This window comes from Ranitomeya imitator, chromosome 7, assembly GCF_032444005.1.
Source record: "Ranitomeya imitator isolate aRanImi1 chromosome 7, aRanImi1.pri, whole genome shotgun sequence".
Lineage (NCBI taxonomy): Eukaryota > Metazoa > Chordata > Amphibia > Anura > Dendrobatidae > Ranitomeya > Ranitomeya imitator.
Genome location: NC_091288.1, coordinates 92,011,083 through 92,036,769, shown reverse-complemented (window position 1 = coordinate 92,036,769; position 25,687 = coordinate 92,011,083). Strand labels below are relative to the sequence as shown.

Below are 25,687 nucleotides of genomic sequence, written 5' to 3'. Positions count from 1 at the left end.
TAGTATATAGCGGCCACGCAGTATATAACACAGGCCACGCAGTATATAACACATCTCATGCAGTATATAACACAGCCCACGTAATATATAGCAAAGCCCACGCAGTATATAACACAGCCCATGCAGTATATTACACAGCCCACACAGTATATAACACAGCACGCGCAGTATATAACACAGCACACGCAGTATATAACACAGCCCATGCAGTATATAGCACAGCCCACGCAGTATATAACACAGCCCACGTAATATATAGCACAGCCCACGCAGTATATAACACAGCCACGCAGTATATAACACAGCCCACACAGTATATAACAGGCCACACAGTATATAACACAGGCCACGCAGTATATAACACAGGCCACAGAGTATATAACAGTGGCCACGCAGTATATAACAGTGGCCATGCAGTATATAACACAGCCCACGCAGTATATAACACAGCCCACGCAGTATATAACACAGCCCACGCAGTATATAACACTGCCTACGTAGTGTATAACACTGCCCACATAGTATATAACACTGCCCACATAGTATATAACACTGCCCACGTAGTATATAACAGCCATGCAGTATACAACACAGCCCACGTAATTTATAGCACAGCTCATGCAGTATATAACACAGCCCACGTAGTATACAGCAGTGTGGGCACCATATCCCTGTTAAAAAAAATAATTAAAATAAAAAATAGTTATATACTCACCCTCCGGCGTCTAGCGAAGCTGTCCTGATGCGCGCGCGGCTGCCGCCAGCTTCTGTTCCCAGAGATGCATTGTGAAATTACAACGTAAAACAAAGTCCAGCTCACCATGATCGGCATCCTTAGAAACTCGGAGCACGGAACCGCTGTGTCAGGGCGTGGAGGAATCGAGAAAAAGATGAGGAATCCAGCTCAACGAGGTAGTGAAAAAAACTTTCTTTATTCACTTCAAATCATGTTCAGTGGAGGATAAAACATCAGCAGCAACAAGGAATAAAATGCGATATCAACGCGTTTCTGGTGAACAAGCACCCTTAATCATGATATCATGATCACGATCATGATATAGGTGGCGCTATAGAGTTAAGTCCTCTTTTTCTCAGAAGAGGCAATTTGCATATATAATTTAACCCAATCCACAAGGTGTGTTGGATATCCCTAAAGCTTTTTTAAGCAATTTGGATTATTTGGACCATCCTGGTACAGGGTCAGTCTGGCCCAACGGAGAACACGAGGATTCTCCAGTGGCCCCAGGCACTGACATCTGCTGGCATAAAAGGTTGAAAGCTGCCTAGGGCTGATACAAATAACCATGGTACCGCTGAAAACGTCATCTTGTCCCGCAAAGAACGAACCACCATACAGCATCATCAGCAAAAAAATAAAAAAGTTATAGTCCTGAGAATAAAGCGATGCAAAAATAATTATTTTTTCTATAAAATAGTTTTTATCGTATAAAAACGCCAAAACATAAAAAATGATATAAATGAGGTATCGCTGTAATCATACTGACCCGAAGAATAAAACTGCTTTATCAATTTTACCAAACGCAGAACGGTATAAACGCCTCCCCCAAAAGAAATTCATGAATAGCTGGTTTTTGGTCATTCTGCCTCACAAAAAACGGAATAAAAAGCGATCAAAATATGTCACGTGCCCGAAAATGTTACCATTAAAAACGTCAACTCGTCCCGCAAAAAACAAGACCTCACATGACTCTGTGGACCAAAATATGGAAAAATTATAGCTCTCAAAATGTGGTAACGCAAAAAATATTTTTTGCAATAAAAAGCGTCTTTCAGTGTGTGACAGCTGCCAATCATAAATATCCGCTAAAAAACCCGCTATAAAAGTAAATCAAAGCCCCCTTCATCACCCCCTTAGTTAGGGAAAATTTTAAAAAACTGTATTTATTTCCATTTTCCCATTAGGGCTAGGGTTAGGGTTAGGGTTAGGGTTAGGGCTAGGGTTAGGGTTAGGGCTAGGGTTAGGGCTAGGGTTAGGGCTAGGGTTAGGGCTAGCGCTAGGATTAGTGCTAGGGCTAAGGTTAAGGCTAGGGTTAGGGCTAGGGTTAGGTTTAGGGTTAGGGTTGGGGCTAGGGTTAAGGCTACACTTAGGGTTGGGGCTAAAGTTAGGGTTAGGGTTGGGGCTAAAGTTAGGGTTAGGGTTTAGATTACATTTACAGTTGGGAATAGGGTTGGGATTAGGGTTAGGGGTGTGTCAGGGTTAGAGGTGTGGTTAGGGTTACTGTTGGGATTAGGGTTAGGGGTGTGTTTGGATTAGGGTTTCAGTTATAATTGGGGGGTTTCCACTGTTTAGGCACATCAGGGTCTCTCCAAACGCGACATGGCGTCCGATCTCAATTCCAGCCAATTCTGCATTAAAAAAGTAAAACAGTGCTTCTTCCCTTCCGAGCTCTCCCGTGTGCCCAAACAGGGGTTTACCCCAACATATGCAGTATCAGCGTACTCAGGACAAATAGGACAACAACTTTCGGGGTCCAATTTCTCCTGTTACCCTTGGGAAAATACAAAACTGGGGGCTAAAAAATAATTTTTGTTGGAAAAAAAAGATTTTTTATTTTCACGGCTCTGCGTTATAAACTGTAGTGAAACACTTGGGGGTTCAAAGTTCTCACAACACATCGAGATAAGTTCCCTGGGGGGTCTAGTTTCCAATATGGGGTCACTTGTGGGGGGTTTCTACTGTTTAGGTACATTAGGGGCTCTGCAAACGCAATGTGATGCCTGCAGACCATTCCATCTAAGTCTGCATTCCAAATGGCACTCCTTCCCTTCCAAGCCCTCCCATGCGCCCAAATGGTGGTTCCCCCCCACATATGGGGTATCAGCGTACTCAGGACAAATTGGACAACAACTTTTGGGGTCGAATTTCTCCTCTTACCTTCGGGAAAATACAAAATTGGGGGCTAAAAAATAATTTTTGGGGGAAAGTTTTTTTTTTTTTTCACGGCTCTGCGTTACAAACTGTAGTGAAACACTTGGGGGTTCAAAGCTCTCACAAGACATCTAGATGAGTTCCTTAGGGGGTCTAGTTTACAAAATGGTGTCACTTGTGGGTGTTTCTACTGTTTAGGTACATTAGGGGCTCTGCAAACGCAATGTGACAACTGCAGACCATTCCATCTAAGTCTGCATTCCAAATGGATACATTTCAAAAACCTGACCGGCACATCCAAACATAGACTAAGTGTGAACAGGTGCTGAACCTAGAGTCGCCAACTCGTATATAGTTAAGTAAATAAGGCAGCACACTGCAGCGCTAGAACATGCAAACTTGAAATACGAAGTTTGAACTGCATTACTGCACTAGAAATATGAAAAATGAGAGCGTTTAGCGCATAAAAATGGCCAATTTTATGTGTACCTGGTAGCCCCTTTACAGCATCTCTCTTATACAAGGTCCTACACTTGCCTTACCTCGCTGAGAATAAATGTCTCCATCTGAATGGGTACATGTGAAACCTCTTCCTAGACTAAAATTCTCTCTCTCTGTGGAGGGGTATTGGACCTGCTGTAATTAAAACACCTGTGGCTAGGAGGCGGAGTGCACGATCAGAAGGCTAAAGAATACATTTCAAAAACCTGACCGGCACATCCAAACATAAACTAAGTGTGAACAGGTGCTGAACCTAGAGTCGCCAACTCGTATATAGTTAAGTAAATAAGGCAGCACACTGCAGCGCTAGAACATGCAAACTTGAAATACAAAATTTGAACTGCATTACTGCACTAGAAATATGAAAAAGAGAGAGCGTTTAGCGCATAAAAATTACCCTCGGAAAGGCTAAAAAATAATTTTTGTGGGAAAAAATTTTTGTTTTATTTTTACGGCTCTGCATTATTAACTTCTGTGAAGCCCTTGGTGGGCCAAAGCGCTCACCACACATCTAGATAAGTTCCTTCGGGGGTCTACTTTCCAAAATGGTGTCACTTGTGGGGGTTTCCACTGTTTAGGTACATTAGGGGCTCTGCAAACGCAATGTGACACCTGCAGACCATTCCATCTAAGTCTGCATTCCAAATGGCGCTCCTTCCCTTCCGAGCCCTCCCATGCGCCCAAACAGTGGTTCCCCCACACATATGATGTATCATCGCACTCAGGACAAATTGGGCAACAAATTTTGGGGTCCGATTTCTCCTGTTACCCTCGAGAAAATACAAAACTGGGGGCTAAAAAAATTATTTTTGTGGGAAAAAATTTTTGTTTTATTTTTACGGCTCTGCATTATAAACTTCTGTGAAGCCCTTGGTGGGTCAAAGCACTCAAACACATCTAGATAAGTTCCTTAGGGGGTCTACTTTCCAAAATGGTGTCACTTGTGGGGGGTTTCAATGTTTAGGCACATCAGTGGCTCTCCAAACGCAACATGGCGTCCCATCTCAATTCCTGTCAATTTTGCATTGAAAAGTCAAACGGCGCTCCTTCCCTTCCGAGCTCTCCCATGCGCCCAAACAGTGGTTTACCCCCACATATGGGGTATCATCGTACTCAGGACAAATTGTACAACAACTTTTGGGGTCCAATTTCTTCTCTTCCCCTTGGGAAAATAAAAAATTGGGGGCGAAAAATAATTTTTGTTTAAAAATATGATTTTTTTATTTTTACGGTTCTGCATTATAAACTTCTGTGAAGCACTTGGTGGGTCAAAGTGCTCACCACACCTCTAGATAAGTTCCTTAGGGAGTCTACTTTCCAAAATGGTGTCATCTGTGGGGGGTTTCAATGTTTAGGCACATCATTGGCTCTCCAAACGCAACATGGCTTCCCATCTCAAATCCTGTCAATTTTGCATTGAAAAGTCAAACGGCGCTCCTTCCCTTCCGAGCTCTCCCATGCGCCCAAACAGCCGATTATCGCGAAAAGTCGGGGATCGACCGAAACACGAAACCCAATGCAAGTCAATGGGGGAGCATAGTCGGCAGTGAGTGGAGGCCAGGAAAACACCTACAGTGCCCATTTTAATGGCAAAAACATCCATTCCTGTTACTGAAGCTTGTCAATCTTAATTTACCTTATAATAATAGTAAGGCATTGGAAATTGGGGGTCATTTGGCTAAAGTTGTGGGGGGTAGGGCTGGTTCAAGTATTTAGTGGGCCCAGGAAATCTGGACCACGTCACGGCAGTGGAGCAGGGAGAGGTAAGTATTTCAACTTTGCAAGTGCTGTGATCCTGAGCAAGCAGGGGGGCCCACTCGTTGGCATTGGCACTGGCACAGGGCCACTCAAAGTATGGCGGTGTGTTTGCACGGCGGGGGTGCCTCCCACTGGTAGCGACACTTTTGCGTACTATGAGGGGCCCTGTGCCAGTGACGTCGCCAACGAGTATTCCTCCCCCCACCTGATGAAGGAACCTGCACTTTCATCTGCACCTTCCTCTTTGTCCCCGTGTAAGGTGGTATGGTATGCGGGAAGGGGAACCTGACTTTCAGCAGGGTCACAATCTTGCTGTGTAGCATGCACGGGGAATGTTGCGTTATGGGTCAATGTACCAGCAGACTCATCTATCACTGGCTGGGCAATGGGCAGGATGAGGAAGAAACACAGATATAGGCCCAAAGAATAAAGTGGGCTAAATGCAGTTCAAAATTGGTAACAGGACTAACCAGGGGGCATTGCTTTGTTCTGTGGAGGACAACTGTAATGAGAGGCTGACACAGTGAGTAGGCCCAAATCAGTAAGTAGGCTAAATGCAGTTCAAAATTGGTAACAGAAGTAAACAGGCGGCACTGGTTTGTTCAGTGGAGGAGAACATCAAGGAGCGGCAGACACCGTTAGTAGGGCCAACAAAACAAGTAGGCCAAATGCAGTGTTATATTAAAAGCAATTTAACGAGAGCCTGAAGATAGAAGCTAGGGAAAGGCAACCTGGAGAACACCTTGGAGCGGAAGACACAGTTTGTAGAACCAAGACCCAACTTGTAGGCCTAATGCAGTGTTGTTTCAACAACTACTTAACAAGAGCATGAAGATTGAAGCTATGGAGAGGCAACCTGGAGAACACCTTGGAGCGGCAGACACCGTCTCTACAACCCAGACCCAACTTGTAGGCCAAATGCAGTGTTGTTTCAACAACTACTTAACAAGAGCATGAAGATTGAAGCTATGGAGAGGCAACCTGGAGAACACCTTGGAGCGGCAGACACCGTCTCTACAACCCAGACCCAACTTGTAGGCCTAATGCAGTTTTGTTTCAACAACTACTTAACAAGAGCATGAAGATTGAAGCTATGGAGAGGCAACCTGGCGAACACCTTGGAGCGGCAGACACCGTCTCTACAACCCAGACCCAACTTGTAGGCCTAATGCAGTGTTGTTTCAACAACTACTTAACAAGAGCATGATGATTGAAGCTATTGAGAGGCAACATGGAGAACACCTTGGAGCGGCAGACACCGTCTCTACAACCCAGACCCAACTTGTAGGCCTAATGCAGTGTTGTTTCAACAACTACTTAACAAGAGCATGAAGATTGAAGCTATGGAGAGGCAACCTGGAGAACACCTTGCAGCGGAAGACACCGTTTGTGGAACCCAGACCCACCTTGTAGGCCTAATGCAGTGTTGTTTCAACAACTACTTAACAAGAGCATGAAGATTGAAGCTATGGAGAGGCAACCTGGAGAACACCTTGGAGCGGCAGACACCCTCTCTACAACCCAGACCCAACTTGTAGGCCTGATGCAGTGTTGTTTCAACAACTACTTAACAAGAGCATGAAGATTGAAGCTATTGAGAGGCAACCTGGAGAACACCATTGAGCAGCAGACACCGTCTCTACAACCCAGACCCAACTTGTAGGCCTAATGCAGTGTTGTTTCAACAACTACTTAACAAGAGCATGAAGATTGAAGCTATGGAGAGGCAACCTGGAGAACACCTTGGAGCGGCAGACACCGTCTCTACAACCCAGACCCAACTTGTAGGCCTAATGCAGTGTTGTTTCAACAACTACTTAACAAGAGCATGAAGATTGAAGCTATGGAGAGGCAACCTGGAGAACACCTTGGAGCGGCAGACACCGTCTCTACAACCCAGACCCAACTTGTAGGCCTAATGCAGTGTTGTTTCAACAACTACTTAACAAGAGCATGAAGATTGAAGCTATGGAGAGGCAACCTGGAGAACACCTTGGAGCGGCAGACAATCTTAGTAGGCCCCAACCAAACTAGTAGCCCCACTGCAGTTGTTCGATTAAAAAACTATTTAAGACGAGCCTGAAGATTGAAGCTCAGGAAAGTAAACCAGGAGAACACCTTGGAGCGACAGACACTGTTAGTAGGCCCCAACCAAACTAGTAGCCCCACTGCAGTTGTTCAATTAAAAAACTAATTAAGACGAGCCTGAAGATTGAAGCTCAGGAAAGTAAATCAGGAGAACACCTTGGAGCGACAGACAATCTTAGTAGGCCCCAACCAAACTAGTAGCCCCACTGCAGTTGTTCGATTAAAAAACTATTTAAGACGAGCCTGAAGATTGAAGCTCAGGAAAGTAAACCAGTAGAACACCTTGGAGCGACAGACAATCTTAGTAGGCCCCAACCAAACTAGTAGCCCCACTGCAGTTCGATTAAAAAACTATTTAAGACGAGCCTGAAGATTGAAGCTTAGGAAAGTAAACCAGGAGAACACCTTGGAGCGACAGACACTGTTAGTTGGCCCCAACCAAACTATTAGCCCCACTGCAGTTGTTCGATTAAAAAACTAATTAAGACGAGCCTGAAGATTGAAGCTCAGGAAAGTAAATCAGGAGAATACCTTGGAGCGACAGACAATCTTAGTAGGCCCCAACCAAACTAATAGCCCCACTGCAGTTGTTCGATTAAAAAACTATTTAAGACGAGCCTGAAGATTGAAGCTCAGGAAAGTAAACCAGGAGAACACGTTGGAGTGACAGACAATCTTAGTAGGCCCCAACCAAACTAGTAGCCCCACTGCAGTTGTTCGATTAAAAAACTATTTAAGACGAGCCTGAAGATTGAAGCTCAGGAAAGTAAACCAGGAGAACACCTTGGAGCGACAGACAATCTTAGTAGGCCCCAAACAAACTAGTAGCCCCACTGCAGTTGTTCGATTACAAAACTATTTAAGACGAGCCTGAAGATTGAAGCTCAGGAAAGGCAACCAGGAGAACACCTTGGAGCGGCAGACACCATCTCTACAACCCAGACCAAACTTGTAGGCCTAATGCAGTGTTGTTTCAACAACTACTTAACAAGAGCTTCAAGCTAGAAGCGAGGGAGAGGCAACAGAGAGAACACCTTGGAGCGGAAGACTCAGTTTGTAGACCACGACGAAACTTGTGGCCCCAATGCAGTTTTATAATTCTGACAAGCTGAAAATCCGCCATTTTTGGTAATATTTTTTGAGGAGGACAGCTGTATTAAGTGGCGCAGACAGACACGGCTAGTAGGCCTTACACCACAAAGTTGGCTCACTGCAGGATGACAAAAAGTTATATGGATACACGGTCGGCATTGGTGTGCTCAGCGGAGGACAAATGGAAGGAGGGACCGCAGACAGACTTAGTAGGCCTAAAATTAAAAAAAAAATTGGGCTCAAAGCTGTTTGAATTATCTTGTCTTGCAGGATTACACAGGCAGCATTGGTGTGGTCAGCGGAGGACAATTGGAAGGAGGGACCGCAGACAGACTTAGTAGGCCTAAAATAAAAAAATTAGGCTCAAAGCTGTTTGAATTATCTTGCAGAGGTACACAGGCAGCATTGGTGTGGTCAGTGGAGGACAATTGGAAGGAGGAACCGCAGACAGACTTAGTAGGCCTAAAATAAAAAAAATTAGGCTCAAAGCTGTTTGAAATATCTTGCAGAGGTACACAGGCAGCATTGGTGTGGTCAGCGGAGGACGATTGGAAGGAGTGTCTGACACAGTTAGTACTCCCCAAAAATAATTAAATGTTACTGTCTCGCAAAACAACAAAAACAAAAAACAAAAGGGTGGCATACTTAGGTACAGGGGTGGGCTCCTCTGCTGAGTTTCAAACATAGTGATTTGGTGCTAAGTATTTACTGGTGTCAATATAGGACACTGACCCTGACTATTTTAACTAGCATCATACATGTCAACAAATTGGTATTGTCAGTGCCAGGCATTGGAGGATGTCAGCGCATAGACTAAACATTGGTGGAGCTGTGAGAGATAATTTTGCAAGTGGTAGAGCACTGTTTGAGCTGGGGGGAACTCTCTTGTGGCCGGCGGTACAGGCCAAGGGCCCCTCATGTTACAACGGTGTATCTGACGTTGGGTGCGCACCACCACCGCCAGAGACACTTTATTGTACTATGAGGGACCCAGTTGCAGTGCCGTCGACCAAAAGCGGGCACACCCACCTCTTCAGACAAATGGCGCTCTCACGGGTGCTTGCGCCAAGTGGCGCGACCACGGCCCCTTGGGGGGAGTTAGCCCATTTAGGGAGGTGTCAACATGTTGTATGCTGGACAAACAGCTGCTGCTAATTAAGAGATAGGAACAGTCAGTAAGACGAGTCCACAAGCAAGACCTTTTTATAGGAAAGCTAGGTGTCAGCCGGGAAAGGTGGGGCAAAATAATTCAAAATCCATGAGTGGTTCATTTTAATGAAGGTTAGATCATCAACATTTTGGGTAGCCAGATGAGTCCTTTTTTCGGTCAATATTGAACCAGCAGCACTGAATACTCTTTCTGATAGCACACTAGCTGCTGGGCAAGCAAGCTCCTGCAATGCATATTCTGCCAATTCAGGCCAGGTGTCTATTTTGGATGCCCAGTAATCAAATGGGAATGACAGTTGAGGGAGAACATCGATAAGGGATGAAAAATAGTTAGTAACCATGCTGGACAAATGTTGTCTCCTGTCACTCTGAATTGATGCTGCAGTACCTGTCCTGTCTGCGGTCATTGCGAAATCACTCCACAACCTGGTCAGAAAACCCCTCTGTCCAACGCCACTTCTGATTTGTGCAACTCTAACACCTCTGCCCTGTTGCCCCCTGCAGCTCGCGTGAGAACCATCACCGGTGCTGTGTGCTGGGAATGCCTGAATCAAACAGTCTACAAGAGTTGCTTGTTTGGTTGCTAATATTTGTTCGAGGTTCTCATGTGGCATGATATTTTGCAATTTGCCTTTATAGCGAGGATCAAAAAGGCAGGCCAACCAGTAATCATCATCGCTCATCATTTTAATAATGCGTGGGTCCCTTTTGAGGATACGTAAGGCATAATCCGCCATGTGGGCCAAAGTTCCAGTTGTCAAATCTGTGGTTGTGCTGGGTTGAGGGGCAGTTTCAGGCAAATCTATGTCACTTGTCTCCCTAAAAAAAACAGAACCCGGCCTTGCAACGCCACCAGTTGCTATTGGCCCCGGAGAAGCTTCCTCATTCAAAAAATACTCATCCCCATCATCCCCCTTGTCCTCCTCCTCTTCGCCTGCTACCTCGTCCTGTAGATTGCCCTGACCAGACAATGGCTGACTGTCATCAAGGCTTCCCTCCTCCTCGGCTGCAGACGCCTGCTCCTTTATGTGCGTCAAACTTTGCATCAGCAGACGCATTAGGGGGATGCTCATGCTTATTATGGCGTTGTCTGCACTAACCAGCCGTGTGCATTCCTCAAAACACTGATGGACTTGACACAGGTCTTGTAGCTTCGACCACTGCACACCTGGCAACTCCATGTCTGCCATCCAACTGCCCGCCCGTGTATGTGTATCCTCCCACAAATACATAACAGCACGCCTCTGTTCGCACAGTCTCTGAAGCATGTGCAGTGTGGAGTTCCACCTTGTTGCAACGTTGATGATTAGGCAATGCTGGGGAAGGTTCAAAGACCGCTGATGGTTCTGCATACGGCTGGAGTGCACGGGCGAACGGCAGATAAGCGAGCAAAGTCTGCGCACTTGGAGGAGCAGGTCGGGTAACCCTGGATAACTTTTCAGGAAGCACTGCACCACCAGGTTTAAGGTGTGAGCCAGGCAAGGAAGGTGTTTCAGTTGTGAAAGGGCTATGGCAGCCATAAAATTCCTTCCGTTATTACTCACTACCTTGCCTGCCTCAAGATGTACAGTGCCCAGCCATGACTGAGTTTCTTTCTGCAAGAACTCGGACAGAACTTCCGCGGTGTGTCTGTTGTCACCCAAACACTTCATTGCCAATACAGCCTGCTGACGCTTGCCACTAGGTGTCCCATAATGGCACACCTCGTGTGCAACAGTGGCAGCTGCGGATGGAGTGCTCGTGCGACTGCGGTCTGTGGATGAGCTCTCGCTTCTGCTGGAGGACGAGGAGGAGGAGGAGGGGGGGCCAACGCCTACAGCCAACTGTTTCCTAGACCGTGGGCTAGGCAGAACTGTCCCAATATTGCTGTCCCCTGTGGACCCTGCATTCACCACATTAACCCAGTGAGCCGTGATGGACACGTAACGTCCCTGGCCATGCCTACTGGTCCATGCATCTGTTGTCAGGTGCACCTTTGTACTCACAGATTGCCTGAGTGCATGGACGATGCGGTCTTTTACATGCTGGTGGAGGGCTGGGATGGCTTTTCTCGAAAAGAAGTGTCGACTGGGTAGCTCGTAGCGTGGTTCAGCGTAGTCCATCAGGGCTTTGAAAGCTTTGCTTTCAACTAACCGGTAGGGCATCATCTCTAATGAGATTAGTATAGCAATATGGGCGTTGAAACCCTGTGTACGCGGATGCGAGGATGAGTACTTCCTTTTCCTAACGAGAGTCTCATGTAGGGTGAGCTGGACTGGAGAGCTGCAGATCGTGGAACTAGCGGGGGTGCCGGTGGACATGGCAGACTAAGAGAGGGTTGGAGATGGTATTCTTGCCGGTGCCCTACATGCAGTGTTTCCTACTACGAAACTGGTGATTCCCTGACAGCTTTGGCCTGGCGACGAAATCTGCACATTTGCTGCAGGCGGTGCTGAAATGGTGGGCTTACAGTGAGGGAAGGGATGTAGCGTGTTGTGAATTCAGCTTTTGGGCTCCCTCCGGTGGTTGTAGAGGGTAATGCAGTTGTGCCTGGACCGCAGGAGTGGACAGGTGTATCTACTAATTGCAAAACTGACTGGGGTATATAGCTTTGCTGGATCCTTTAGTCAGTGCCAGTTGTCCATTGTTCTTGAAGGATTCACTTCCCTGCTGGTCTCTCCAGTTTGCTGTGTTTTTCTACAAAGATAAGTCCTGGCTTTGTTTTTGCTGTCCACCTGCAGTGGACCTTATAGTTCTGTGCATTTTCATGTTTTTGTCTTGCCCAGCTTGGTCTGTGAAGGATTTTTTGCAGCCTAACTATTTCTCTGGAGATGCAGATATACCCCCCATGTCTTTAGTCAGATGTGGTGATTCGTATTTTCTGTGGTGGATATTTTCTAGTGTTTTTATACTGACCGCATAGTACTCTGTTCTATTCTTTTTTTTTAGCTAGTATGGCCTCCTATGCTAAAATCTGATTTCATATCTACGTATGTTATTTTCCTCTCTAACAGTACAACTGGCCCACAATGAGTTAATTGCATCTCAGAAGAAGGTGGAAAGATTTTGAGCCATTTTTTTTCCTTAGCCTGTTTGGTCTGTTCCTCCCTCTTTACCTCTGGGTGGCTACGGAGTCTAGTATTAACATGAATGTTCAGGAGTTAGTTTCTCGGGTGGATCAGCTTGCTGCTAGGGTACAGGGTATTCCAGATTTCATTGTTCAGACTCCTGCCTTAGAGCCTAAGATTCCCACTCCTGATTTATTCTTTGGTGACAGATCCAAATTTTTGAGTTTCAAAAATAACTGTAAACTGTTTTTTGCATTAAGACCTCGGTCTTCTGGTGATCCTATTCAGCAGGTTAAAATCATCATATCTCTACTGCGTGGTGACCCACAGGATTGGGCATTTTCCCTGGAATCTGGCAATCCTGCTTTGCTTAATGTTGATTCGTTCTTTCAGGCATTGGGGTTGTTGTATGATGAGCCTAATTCTGTGGATCAGGCTGGGAAAATCTTGTTAGCCCTGTGTCAAGGTCAAGAAGCGGCAGAATTGTATTACCAGAAATTTAGAAAATGGTCTGTACTGACTTAATGGAATGAGGATGCCTTGGCGGCAATTTTCAGAAAGGGTCTTTCTGAATCCGTTAAAGATGTTATGGTGGGGTTCCCCACGCCTGCTGGTCTGAGTGATTCTATGTCTCTGGCCATTCAGATTGATCGGCGCTTGCGTGAGCGCAGAATTGTGCACACTGTGGCGTTGTCCTCTGAGCGGAGCCCTGAGCCTATGCAGTGTGATAGGATTTTGTCTAGAGCTGAACGTCAAAGATTCAGGCATCAGAATAGGTTGTGTTTTTACTGCGGCGATTCTGCTCATGTTATTTCTGATTGCCCTAAGCGTACAAAGAGAATCGCTAGTTCTGTTACCAACAGTACTGTACAACCTAAATTTCTGTTATCTGTGACCTTGATCTGCTCATTATCATCATTTTCTGTCATGGCATTTGTGGATTCAGGCGCCGCTCTGAACTTAATGGACTTAGAATTTGCCAGACGTTGTGGTTTCCCCTTGCAGCCTTTGCAGAACCCTATTCCTTTGAGGGGCATTGATGCTACACCGTTGGCTAAAAATAAACCTCAGTTTTGGACACATCTGACCATGCACATGGCGCCAGCCCATCAGGAAGATTGTCGTTTTCTGGTGTTGCATAATTTGCATGATGATATTGTGCTGGGTTTTCCATGGTTGCAGCTACATAATCCGGTGTTAGATTGGAAATCCATGTCTGTGACTAGTTGGGGTTGTCAGGGGGTTCATGATCAGGTTCCTTTGATGTCAATGTCCTCTCCCCCCTCTTCTGAAGTTCCTGAGTTTTTGTCTGACTTCCAGGATGTATTCGATGAGCCCAAATCCAGTTCCCTTCCACCGCACAGGAACTGTGATTGTGCTATTGATTTGATTCCAGGTTGTAAGTTCCCTAAGGGACGACTTTTCAACCTGTCTGTGCCTGAACATACCGCCATGCAGAGCTATATTAAGGAGTCTTTGGAGAAAGGGCATATTCGGCCATCTTCTTCACCGTTGGGAGCGGGGTTCTTTTTTGTTGCCAAGAAGGATGGCTCCCTGTATTGATTATCGCCTCTTGAATAAGATCACGGTTAAATTTCAATACCCCTTGCCTTTGCTTACTGATTTGTTTGCTAGGATTAAGGAGGCTAGCTGGTTTACTAAGATTGACCTTCGAGGGGCATATAATCTTATTCGTATCAAGCAGGGTGATGATTGGAAAACTGCATTTAATACGCCCGAAGGCCATTTTGAATACCTTGTGATGCCATTCGGACTCTCTAATGCCCCATCTGTGTTCCAATCCTTCATGCATGATATCTTTCGGAGTTATCTTGATAAATTCATGGTTGTATATTTGGATGATATTTTGATTTTTTCCAATGATTGGGAGTCTCATGTGAAACAGGTCAGGATGGTATTTCAGATCCTCCGTAATAATGCTTTGTTTGTGAAGGGGTCAAAGTGCCTCTTTGGAGTGCAGAAGGTTTCTTTTTTTGGGTTTCATTTTTTCTCCCTCATCTATAGAAATGGATCCAGTTAAGGTTCAGGCCATTCATGATTGGATTCAGCCCACATCTGTGAAGAGCCTTCAGAAATTTTTGGGCTTTGCTAATTTTTATCGTCGTTTCATTGCCAACTTCTCCAGTGTGGTTAAACCTCTAACCGATTTGACCAAGAAAGGCGCTGATGTGACGAATTGGTCCCCTGCGGCTGTTTCTGCCTTTCAGGAGCTTAAACGCTGATTTACTTCTGCCCCTGTGTTGCGTCAGCCAGATGTTTCTCTTCCATTTCAGGTTGAGGTTGACGCGTCTGAGATTGGGGCGGGGGCCATTTTGTCTCAGAGGAATTCTGATGGTTCCTTGATGAAACCGTGTGCCTTCTTTTCTCGGAAGTTTTCGCCTGCGGAACGCAATTATGATGTCGGCAATCGGGAGTTGTTGGCTATGAAGTGGGCATTTTGAGGAGTGGCGACACTGGCTTGAGGGGGCCAAGCACCATATTGTGGTCCTGACCGATCATAAGAATCTGATTTACCTCGAGTCTGCCAAACGGCTGAACCCTAGACAGGCTCGATGGTCCCTGTTTTTCTCCCGTTTTGATTTTGTGGTCTCGTACATTCCTGGTACTAAGAATGTTAAGGCGGATGCACTCTCTAGGAGTTTTTTTCCTGATTCCCCTGGGGTTCTTGAGCCGGTCGGCATTTTGAAGGAAGGGGTGATTCTTTCTGCCATCTCCCCTGATTAGCGACGGGTTGTTCAGGAATTTCAGGCTGATAAGCCTGACCGTTGTCCTGTGGGGAAACTTTTTGTTCCTGATAGATGGACTAGTAAAGTGATTTCTGAGGTTCATTGTTCTGTGTTGGCTGGCCATCCTGGGATTTTTGGTACCAGAGATTTGGTTGGTAGGTCCTTTTGGTGGCCTTCTTTGTCACGGGATATGCGTTGTTTTGTGCAGTCCTGTGGGATTTGTGCGCGGGCTAAGCCTTGCTGTTCCCGCGCTAGTGGGTTGCTTTTGCCATTGCCGGTCCCTGAGAGACCTTGGACGCATATTTCTATGGATTTTATTTCCGATCTTCCTGTTTCCCAAAGAATGTCGGTTATCTGGGTTGTTTGTGACCGATTTTCTAAGATGGTTCATTTGGTGCCTTTGCCTAAATTGCCTTCTTCTTCTGATTTGGTTCCGTTGTTTTTTCAGCATGTGGTCCGTTTGCATGGTATTCCGGAGAATATTGTGTCCGACAGAGGTTCCCAGTTTGTTTCCAGGTTTTGGCGGGCCTTTTGTGCCAAGCTGGGCATTGATTTGTCTTTTTCCTCTGCATTTCATCCTCAGACAAATGGCCAGACTGAGCGAACTAATCAGACCTTGGAGACCTATTTGAGATGCTTTGTGTCTGCTGATCAGGATGATTGGGTGGCTTTTTTGCCATTGGCAGAGTTTGCCCTTAATAATCGGGCTAGTTCGGCTACTTTGGTTTCGCCTTTTTTTTGTAACTTTGGTTTTCATCCTCGTTTTTCTTCTGGGCAGGTTGAGCCTTCTGACCTTCCTGGTGTGGATTCTGTGGTCGACAGGTTGCAGCAGATTTGGGCTTGTGTGGTGGACAATTTGGTGCTGTCTCAGGAGGAGGCTCAGCGTTTTGCTAACCGTCGTCGGTGTGTAGGTTCCCGACTTCGGGTTGGTGATCTGGTTTGGTTATCTTCCTGTCATGTTCCTATGAAGGTTTCTTCCCCTAAGTTTAAGCCTCAATTTATTGGTCCTTATAGGATTTCTGAGATTATTAATCCGGTGTCCTTTCGCCTGGCGCTTCCGGCCTCGTTTGCTATTCATAATGTCTTCCATAGATCTTTGTTGCGGAAATATGTGGAGCCCGTTGTTACCTCTGTTGATCCTCCGGCCCCTGTATTGGTCGATGGGGAGTTGGAATATGTTGTTGAGAAGATTTTGGATTCCCGTTTTTCGAGGCGGAAGCTTCAATACCTTTTCAAGTGGAAGGGTTATGGCCAGGAGGATAATTCTTGGGTTTCTGCCTCTGATGTCCATGCCGTTGATTTGGTTCGTGCCTTTCATCGGGCTCATCCTGATCAGCCTGGGGGCTCTTGTGAGGGTTCGGTGACCCCTGCTCAAGGGGGGGTACTGTTGTGAATTCAGCTTTTGGGCTCCCTCCGGTGGTTGTAGAGGGTAATGCAGTTGTGCCTGGACCGCAGGAGTGGACAGGTGTATCTACTAATTGCAAAACTGGCTGGGGTATATAGCTTTGCTGGATCCTTTAGTCAGTGCCAGTTGTCCATTGTTCTTGAAGGATTCACTTCCCTGCTGGTCTCTCCAGTTTGCTGTGTTTTTCTACAAAGATAAGTCCTGGCTTTGTTTTTGCTGTCCACCTGCAGTGGACCTTATAGCTCTGTGCATTTTCATGTTTTTGTCTTGCCCAGCTTGGTCTGTGAAGGATTTTTTGCAGCCTAGCTATTTCTCTGGAGATGCAGATATACCCCCCATGTCTTTAGTCAGATGTGGTGATTCATATTTTCTGTGGTGGATATTTTCTAGTGTTTTTATACTGACCGCATAGTACTCTGTTCTATTCTTTCTTTTTAGCTAGTATGGCCTCCTATGCTAAAATCTGATTTCATATCTACGTATGTTATTTCCCTCTCCTCTCACAGTCAATATTTGTGGGGGGCTATCTATCCTTTGGGGATTTTCTCTGAGGCAAGATAGGTTTCCTGTTTCTGTCTTTAGGGGTAGTTAGATCTTAGGCTGTGTTGAGGGGTCTAGGGAGCGTTAGGTACCCCCCACGGCTACTTTTAGTTGCGCTGCTAGGTTCAGGGTTTGCGGTCAGTACAAGGACCACCTTCTCCAGAGTACGTCTCATGCTGCTCCAAGGCCACCAGATCATAACAGTAGCGTTGCTGACTAGCTTCATTGGCCGAGGGTGCTACAACCTTAAGGGACGTTTGGTAGTTAGTCCAGGCTTGCAAATGCATGGTGGTTAAATGTCTACGCATGCAACTTGTATTTAGACTTTTAAGATTCTGACCTCTGCTTAAGGTAGTTGAACATTTTTGACAGATGACTTTGCGCTGATCATTTGGATGTTGTTTAAAAAAATGCCAGACTGCACTCTTTCTACTATTGGATACCTTTTCAGGCATTGCAGACTGAGCTTCTTTAAACGTATGTCCACGCTGTCCTACAACTGGTTATGCAACGCATTTTTGGCCAGATACGGGCGTGGCAGATATAACCTGTTGCGATGTTGATGCCGTCTGCGGTTCCTCCTACTCCGCTTCTGAGCTACTGCCGCCTGCACCCTGTTCCCCAATGGCTGCCAAACGGGGTCAACAACTGGGTCATCTATGACCTCCTCTTCTATCTCGTGTGCAACTTCGTCTGTGTCACCGTGTAAGCCGGTGGTATAGCGTTCGTGACGGGGCACCATAGTCTCATCAGGGTCTGCTTCTGGATCAGTACACCGCGAGGGCAATGTTGTGGTCTGAGTCAAAAGAACAGCATAGTAATCTGGCTGTGGCTGTGCATCTGTGCACTCCATGTCCGATTCAACTTGTAATGGGCATGGCCTGTTAACTGTTTCACTTTCTAACCCAGGAACTGTATGTGTAAAGAGCTCCATGGAGTAACCCGTTGTGTCGCCTGACGCATCCTTCTCTGTTGTACTTGGTGAAGAAGACAAGGAAGCGACTTGTCCCTGACCGTGAACATCCACTACTGACGCGCTGCTTTTACATTTAGCAGTTTCAGAAGAGGAGGCGAAAGAGCTAGAGGCTGAGCCAGCAAGGAAAGCCAAAACTTGTTCTTGGTGCTCCGGCTTTAAAAGCGGTTTTCCTACTCCCAGAAAAGGGAGCGTTCGAGGCCTTGTGTAGCCAGGCGACGAACCTGGCTCAACAACTCGAGACTTAGGTGCTATATTGCTTTTCCCACGACCATCTGATGCTCCACCACCACTACCATCATTACCGGCTGGCAATGACCGCCCACGGCCACGACCTCTTCCACCAGACTTCCTCATTGTTTGGAAAACGTGAGCAAACTAACTGTATTTGCTACTGTAAAACCAGTTACAAGGTGAACTCAAACTTCTGTTGGATTTATATATCCCTTTATAGGTGGGTCAGACTGCAGGGAAAATCAGGCCCAATGTATAACAGTACACACCTTCAGTGGCAGACAGATATGCCAGGACTGACGCAGATGCAGACACTAACAATTCAAATCTCCCCCTTTTTATTTTTTCTGGGAGAATATTGAATAAATGTGGCCCACTCTCATACAGTATATGTTCTGTGGCACAAAATTTGAGACAGGTGGCGCACACACAGGAGTGGCACTGAAGCGGAAATGCCAATCTTAATCTCCCACAATTTTTTTTTTAAGGGAGAATTGAAAAGAAATCTGACCCAGTATTACACACTGGGTTTAATGTGGCACACAATTTGAGACAGGTGGCACACACTGGAGTGGCACTGAAGCAGAAATGCCAATCTTAACCCCTTTACCCCCAAGGGTGGTTTGCACGTTAATGACCGGGCCAATTTTTACAATTCTGACCACTGTCCCTTTATGAGGTTATAACTCTGGAACGCTTCAATGGATCCTGGTGATTCTGACATTGTTTTCTCGTGACATATTGTACTTCATGACAATGGTAAAAATTCTTTGATAGTACCTGCGTTTATTTGTGAAAAAAACGGAAATTTGGCGAAAATTATGAAAATTTCGCAATTTTCCAACTTTGAATTTTTATGCAATTAAATCACAGAGATATTAAGTATTTTGTGTGACATAAGTAACATTTCCCACATGTCTACTTTACATCAGCACAATTTTGGAACCAAAATTTTTTTTTGTTAGGGAGTTATAAGGGTTAAAAGTTGACCAGCAATTTCTCATTTCTACAACACCATTTTATTTTAGGGACCACATCTCATTTGAAGTCATTATGAGGGGTCTATATGATAGAAAATACCCAAGTGTGACACCATTCTAAAAACTACACCCCTCAAGGTGCTCAAAACCATATTCAAGAAGTTTATTAACCCTTCTGGTGCTTCACAGGAATTTTTTGAATGTTTAAATAAAAATGAACATTTAACTTTTTTTCACAAAAAATTTAATTCAGCTCCAATTTGTTTTATTTTACCAAGGGTAACAGGAGAAAATGGACCCCAAACATTGTTGTACAATTTGTCCTGAGTATGCCAATACCCCACATGTGGGGGTAAACCACTGTTTGGGCGCATGGCAGAGCTCGGAAGCGAAGGAGTGCCATTTGACTTTTCAATGCAAAATTGACTGGAATTGAGATGGGACGCCATGTTTCGTTTGGAGAGCCCCTGATGTGGCTAAACATTGAAACCCCCACAAGTGACACCATTTTGGAAAGTAGACCCCCTAAGGAACTTATCTAGAGGTGTGGTGAGCACTTTGACCCACCAAGTGCTTCACAGAAGTTTATAATGTAGAACCGTAAAAATAAAAAATCATATTTTTTCACAAAAATTATCTTTTTGCCCCCAATTTTTTATTTTCCCAAGGGTAAGAGAAGAAATTGGACCCCAAAAGTTGTTGTACAATTTGTCCTGAGTACGCTGATAGCCCATATGTGGGGGTAAACCACTGTTTGGGCGGATGGGAGAGCTCGAAAGGGAAGGAGCGCCGTTTGACTTTTCAAAGCAAAATTGACAGGAATTGAGATGGGACGCCATGTTGCGTTTGAAGAGCCACTGATGTGCCTAAACATTGAAACCCCCCACAAATGACACCATTTTGGAAAATAGACCCCCTAAGGAACTTATCTAGAGGTGTGGTGAGCACTTTGACCCACCAAGTGCTTCACAGAAGTTTATAATGCAGAGCCGTAAAAATAAAACAAAATTTTTTTCCCACAAAAATTATTTTTTTAGCCCCAGTTTTGTATTTTCCTGAGGGTAACAGGAGAAATTGGACCCCAAAATTTGTTGCCCAATTTGTCCTGAGTGCGATGATACACCATATGTGGGGGGAACCACTGTTTGGGCACATGGGAGGGCTCAGAAGGGAAGGAGTGCCATTTGAATGCAGACTTAGATGGAATGGTCTGCAGGTGTCACATTGCATTTGCAGAGCCCCTAATGTACCTAAACAGTAGAAACCCCCCACAAGTGACACCATTTTGGAAAGTAGACCCCCTTAGGAACTTATCTAGATGTGTGCTGAGCGCTTTGACCCACCAAGGGCTTCACAGAAGTTTATAATGGAGAGCCGTAAAAATAAAACAAAAATTTTTTCCCACAAAAATAATTTTTTAGCCCCCAGTTTTGTATTTTCCCGAGGGTAACAGGAGAAATTCGACCCCAAAAGTTGTTGTCCAATTTGTCCTGAGTACGCTGATACCCCGTATGTTGGGGGAAACCACCGTTTGAGCGCATGGCAGAGCTCGGAAGGGAAGGAGCGCCATTTGGAATGCAGACTTAGATGGAATGGTCTGCAGACGTCACATTGCGTTTGCAGAACCCCTAATGTACCTAAACAGTAGAAACCCCCCACAAGTGACCCCATATTGGAAACTAGACCCCCCAGGGAACTAATCTAGATGTGTTGTGAGAACTTTGAACCCCCAAGTGTTTCACTACAGTTTATAACGCAAAGCCATGAAAATAAAAAATCTTTTTTTTTCCCACAAAAAATATGTTTTAGCCCCAAGTTTTGTATTTTCCCAAGGGTAACAGGAGAAATTGGACCCCGAAAGTTGTTGTCCTATTTGTCCTGAGTACGCTGATACCACATATGTTGGGGTAAACCCCTGTTTGGGCACACGGGAGGGCTCGGAAGGGAAGAAGCACTGTTTTACTTTTTCAACGCAGAATTGGCTGGAATTGAGATCGGACGCCATGTCGCGTTTGGAGAGCCCCTGATGTGCCTAAACAGTGGAAACCCCACAATTATAACTGAAACCCTAATCCAAACACATCCCTAACCCTAATCCCAACAGTAACCCTAACCACACCTCTAACCCTGACACACCCCTAACCCTAATCCCAACCCTATTCCCAACCGTAAATGTAATCTAAACCCTTACTGTAACTTTTGCCCCAACCCAAACTGTAGCCCTAGCCCTAACCCTAGCCCTAACCCTAATCCTAACGCTAGCCCTAACCCTAGCCCTAACCCTAGCCCTAACCCTAACCCTAGCCCTAACCCTAGCCCTAGCCCTAACCCTAACCCTAGCCCTAACCCTAACCCTAGCCCTAACCCTAGCCCTAACCCTAACCCTAGCCCTAGCCCTAACCCTAACCCTAACCCTAGCCCTAACCCTAGCCCTAGCCCTAGCCCTAACCCTAGCCCTAACCCTAGCCCTAACTCTAACCCTAGCCCTAATGGGAAAATGGAAATAAATACATTTTTTTAATTTTTCCCTAACTAAGGGGGTGATGAAGGGGGGTTTGATTTACTTTTATAGCGGGTTTTTTAGCGGATTTTTATGATTGGCAGCCGTCACACACTGAAAGACGCTTTTTATTGCAAAAAATATTTTTTGCGTTACCACATTTTGAGAGCTATAATTTTTCTATATTTTGGTGCACAGAGTCATGTGAGGTCTAGTTTTTTGCAGGACGAGTTGACGTTTTTATTGGTAACATTTTCGGGCACGTGACATTTTTTGATCGCTTTTTATTCCGATTTTTGTGAGGCAGAATGACCAAAAACCAGCTATTCATGAATTTCTTTTGGGGGAGGCGTTTATACCGTTCCGCGTTTGGTAAAATTGATAAAGCAGCTTTATTCTTCGGGTCAGTACGATTACAGCGACACCTCATTTATATCATTTTTTTATGTTTTGGCGCTTTTATACGATAAAAACTATTTTATAGAAAAAATAATTATTTTGGCATCGCTTTATTCTCAGGACTATAACTTTTTTAATTTTTTGCTGATGATGCTGTATGGCGGCTCGTTTTTTGCGGGACAAGATGACGTTTTCAGCGGTACCATGGTTATTTATATCTGTCTTTTTGATCGCGTGTTATTCCACGTTTTGTTCGGCGGTATGATAATAAAGCGTTGTTTTTTTGCCTCGTTTTTTTTTTTTTTTTCTTACGGTGTTTACTGAATGGGTTAACTAGTGGGCCAGTTTTATAGGTCGGGCCGTTACGGACGCGGCGATACTAAATATGTGTACTTTTATTTTTATTTTTTTTATTTAGATAAAGAAATGTATTTATGGGAATAATATTTTTTTTTTTTTCATTATTTTGGAATTTTTTTTTTTTTTTTTTTTACACATTTGAAATTTTTTTTTTTTTACTTTTTTACTTTGTCCCAGGGGGGGACATCACAGATCAGTGATCTGACAGTTTGCCCAGCACTCTGTCAGATCACTGATCTTACTTACAGTGCTGCAGCCTTCACAGTGCCTGCTCTGAGCAGGCTCTGTGAAGCCACCTCCCTCCCTGCAGGACCCGGATCCGCGGCCATCTTGGATCCGGGGCTGGAGGGAGCAGGGAGGGAGGTGAGACCCTCGCAGCAACGCGATCACATCGCAATGCTGCGGGGGGCTCAGGGAAGCCCGCAGGGAGCCCCCTCCCTGCGGGAAGCTTCCCTGTACCGCCGGCACATCGCGATCATCTTTGATCGCGGTGTGCCGGGGGTTAATGTGCCGGGGGCGGTCCGTGACCGCTCCTGGCACATAGTGCCGGATGTCAGCTGCGATAGGCAGCTGACACCCGGCCGCGATCGGCGGCGCTCCCCCCGTGAGCGCCGCCGATCGCGCTGGACGTACTATCCCGTCCATGGTCATAGGGGCCCACCCCACATGGACGGGATAGTACGTCCGATGTCAGAAAGGGGTTAATCTCCCACTATTTTTATTTCTGGGAGAATTGGCAAGAAATCAGGCCCACTGTTAGACTGTATGTTTTCTGTGCCAGAAAATGAGACACAGATGCCACACACAGGACTGCCACTGATACAGATTTGCCAATTTTAATCTGCACCCTTTTTTTTTCTTCAGGGAGACTAGTGATTAAATCTGGGCCACTGTATTAGAGTCTATTTTCTGTGGCAGAAAGTGGCTTGAAGAGATATAACGAAACAAAAAAAAAAGGGACTGTACTACAATTACTATCTCCCTGCAGTAATCTCAGCAATGTATGGCAGCCAGCAATAACAAGGAGTGGACTGCTGCACAAAAAAAGTCAACAGTGTGGACAAACAAACAAGAAAGCTGTGCAGAAAGGAAGGAACAACAGGATTTGTGCTTTGAAAAAAGCAGTTGGTTTGCACAGCGGTGTACAAACAGCAATGCAGCTATCAGGGAGCCTTCTAGGGCAGCCCAATGAGCTACAGCGCTGAGGGAAAAAAAATGTAGCCCCTGTGACGCTGCAGAAAGCAAGCCAATCACTGCAATGCCCTTCTCTAAGATGGTGGGGACTGAGACCTATGTCATCATGCTGCCCACACTCTGCGTCCACCTTCATTGGCTGAGAAATGGCGCTTTTCGCGTCATTGAAACGCGACTTTGGCGCAAAAGTCGCGTACCGCATGGACGACCCCACACAGGGATCGGGTCGGGTTTCATGAAACCCGACTTTGCCAAAAGTCGGCGACTTATGAAAATGACCGACCCGTTTCTCTCAACCCTACTCACCACACCTCTAGATAAGTTTCTTAGGGGGTCTACTTTCTAAAATGGTGTCACTTGTGGGGGGTTTCAATGTTTAGGCCCATCAGGGGCTCTCCAAACGCAACATTGTGTCCCATCTCGATTCCAGTCAATTTTGCATTGAAAAGTCAAATGGCGCTCCTTCGCTTCCGAGCTCTGTCATGCGCCCAAACAGTGGTTTACCCCCACATATGGGGTATCGTGTACTCAGGACAAATTGTACAACAACTTTTGGGGTCCATTTTCTCCTGTTACTCTTGGTAAAATAAAACAAATTGGAGCTGAAGTAAATTTTTTGTGAAAAAAAGTTAAATGTTCATTTTTATTTAAACATTCCAAATATTCCTGTGAAGCACCAGAAGGGTTAATAAACTTCTTGAATATGGTTTTGAGCACCTTGAGGGGTGTAGTTTTTAGAATGGTGTCACACTTGGGTATTTTCTATCATATAGACCCCTCAAAATGGCTTCAAATGAGATGTGGTCCCTAAAAAAAATGGTGTTGTAAAAATGAGAAATTGCTGGTCAACTTTTAACCCTTATAACTCCCTAACAAAAAAAAATTTTGGTTCCAAAATTGTGCTGATATAAAGTAGACATGTGGGAATGTTACTTATTAAGTATTTTGTGTGACATATCTCTGTGATTTAATTGCATAAAAATTCAAAGTTGGAAAATTGCGAAATTTTCATAATTTTCGCCAAATTTCCGTTTTTTTCACAAATAAACGCAGGTACTATCAAATATTTTTTACCACTATCATGAAGTACAATATGTCTTGAGAAAACAGTGTCAGAATCCCAAAGATCCGTTGAAGCGTTCCAAAGTTATAACCTCATAAAGGGACAGTGGTCAGAATTGTAAAAATTGGCCCGGTCATTAATGTGCAAACCACCCTTGGGGGTAAAGGGGTTAAATACACAAATATAAATGAACATGTATCACTGCTTAAAAGTCCTTTACTATAAAGCCTCATTCACACTTATTTTATGGCACAGAGCCTCTGAAATGTCCAAGCACTCGGTGAGGCTATATTGTACCAAGGTATGCTTCCAATTGGACTCCATATGATTCTATATGGTAGTTGCTGTGTTATGGAGGGATCTTCCTCTGGGAAGATTGTTTTTAGAGGGAGAGGACCTGTATAATTCAAAGCTATAATGGTGCATTGTACAGCAGCACAACGAGTCCCCACATCTCTGTGCTTCAACGACATAAGGACTTTTTGTGCTGTGGTACCGTCTTTATGCACTTAGCTCTGTCAGGTGTAGGCAGCTTAAGCATTCATAAAGAAAAGTGTTACCTGATTACTTTGGTTAGTACCCACCTTTCTTTTTGAGCTCATAATTACTGCAGCTATGAAACATGCAAACAGGAGGGTAGAAACTCCAATCAAAACCAACGTTTCTACAAATGACAGTATATGACAAGCTGGGGAGTTCATGTGAAAATCTAATATAAAAAAAATAAAATACAGTAATTACAAATG

At 45.0% G+C, this 25,687-nt stretch overlaps 1 protein-coding gene across 1 annotated transcript in view; it reads right to left on the bottom strand.

Annotated features, from left to right (window-relative positions):
- Positions 1 to 25,687, bottom strand: part of ICOS (inducible T cell costimulator) — a 76,066-nt gene that overhangs the window by 30,052 nt on the left and 20,327 nt on the right. The window contains exon 3 of the mRNA XM_069735377.1: positions 25,526 to 25,650. Within this exon, the coding sequence (XP_069591478.1) occupies positions 25,526 to 25,650 (125 nt within the window). The remainder of the gene's footprint in view (positions 1 to 25,525; positions 25,651 to 25,687) is intronic.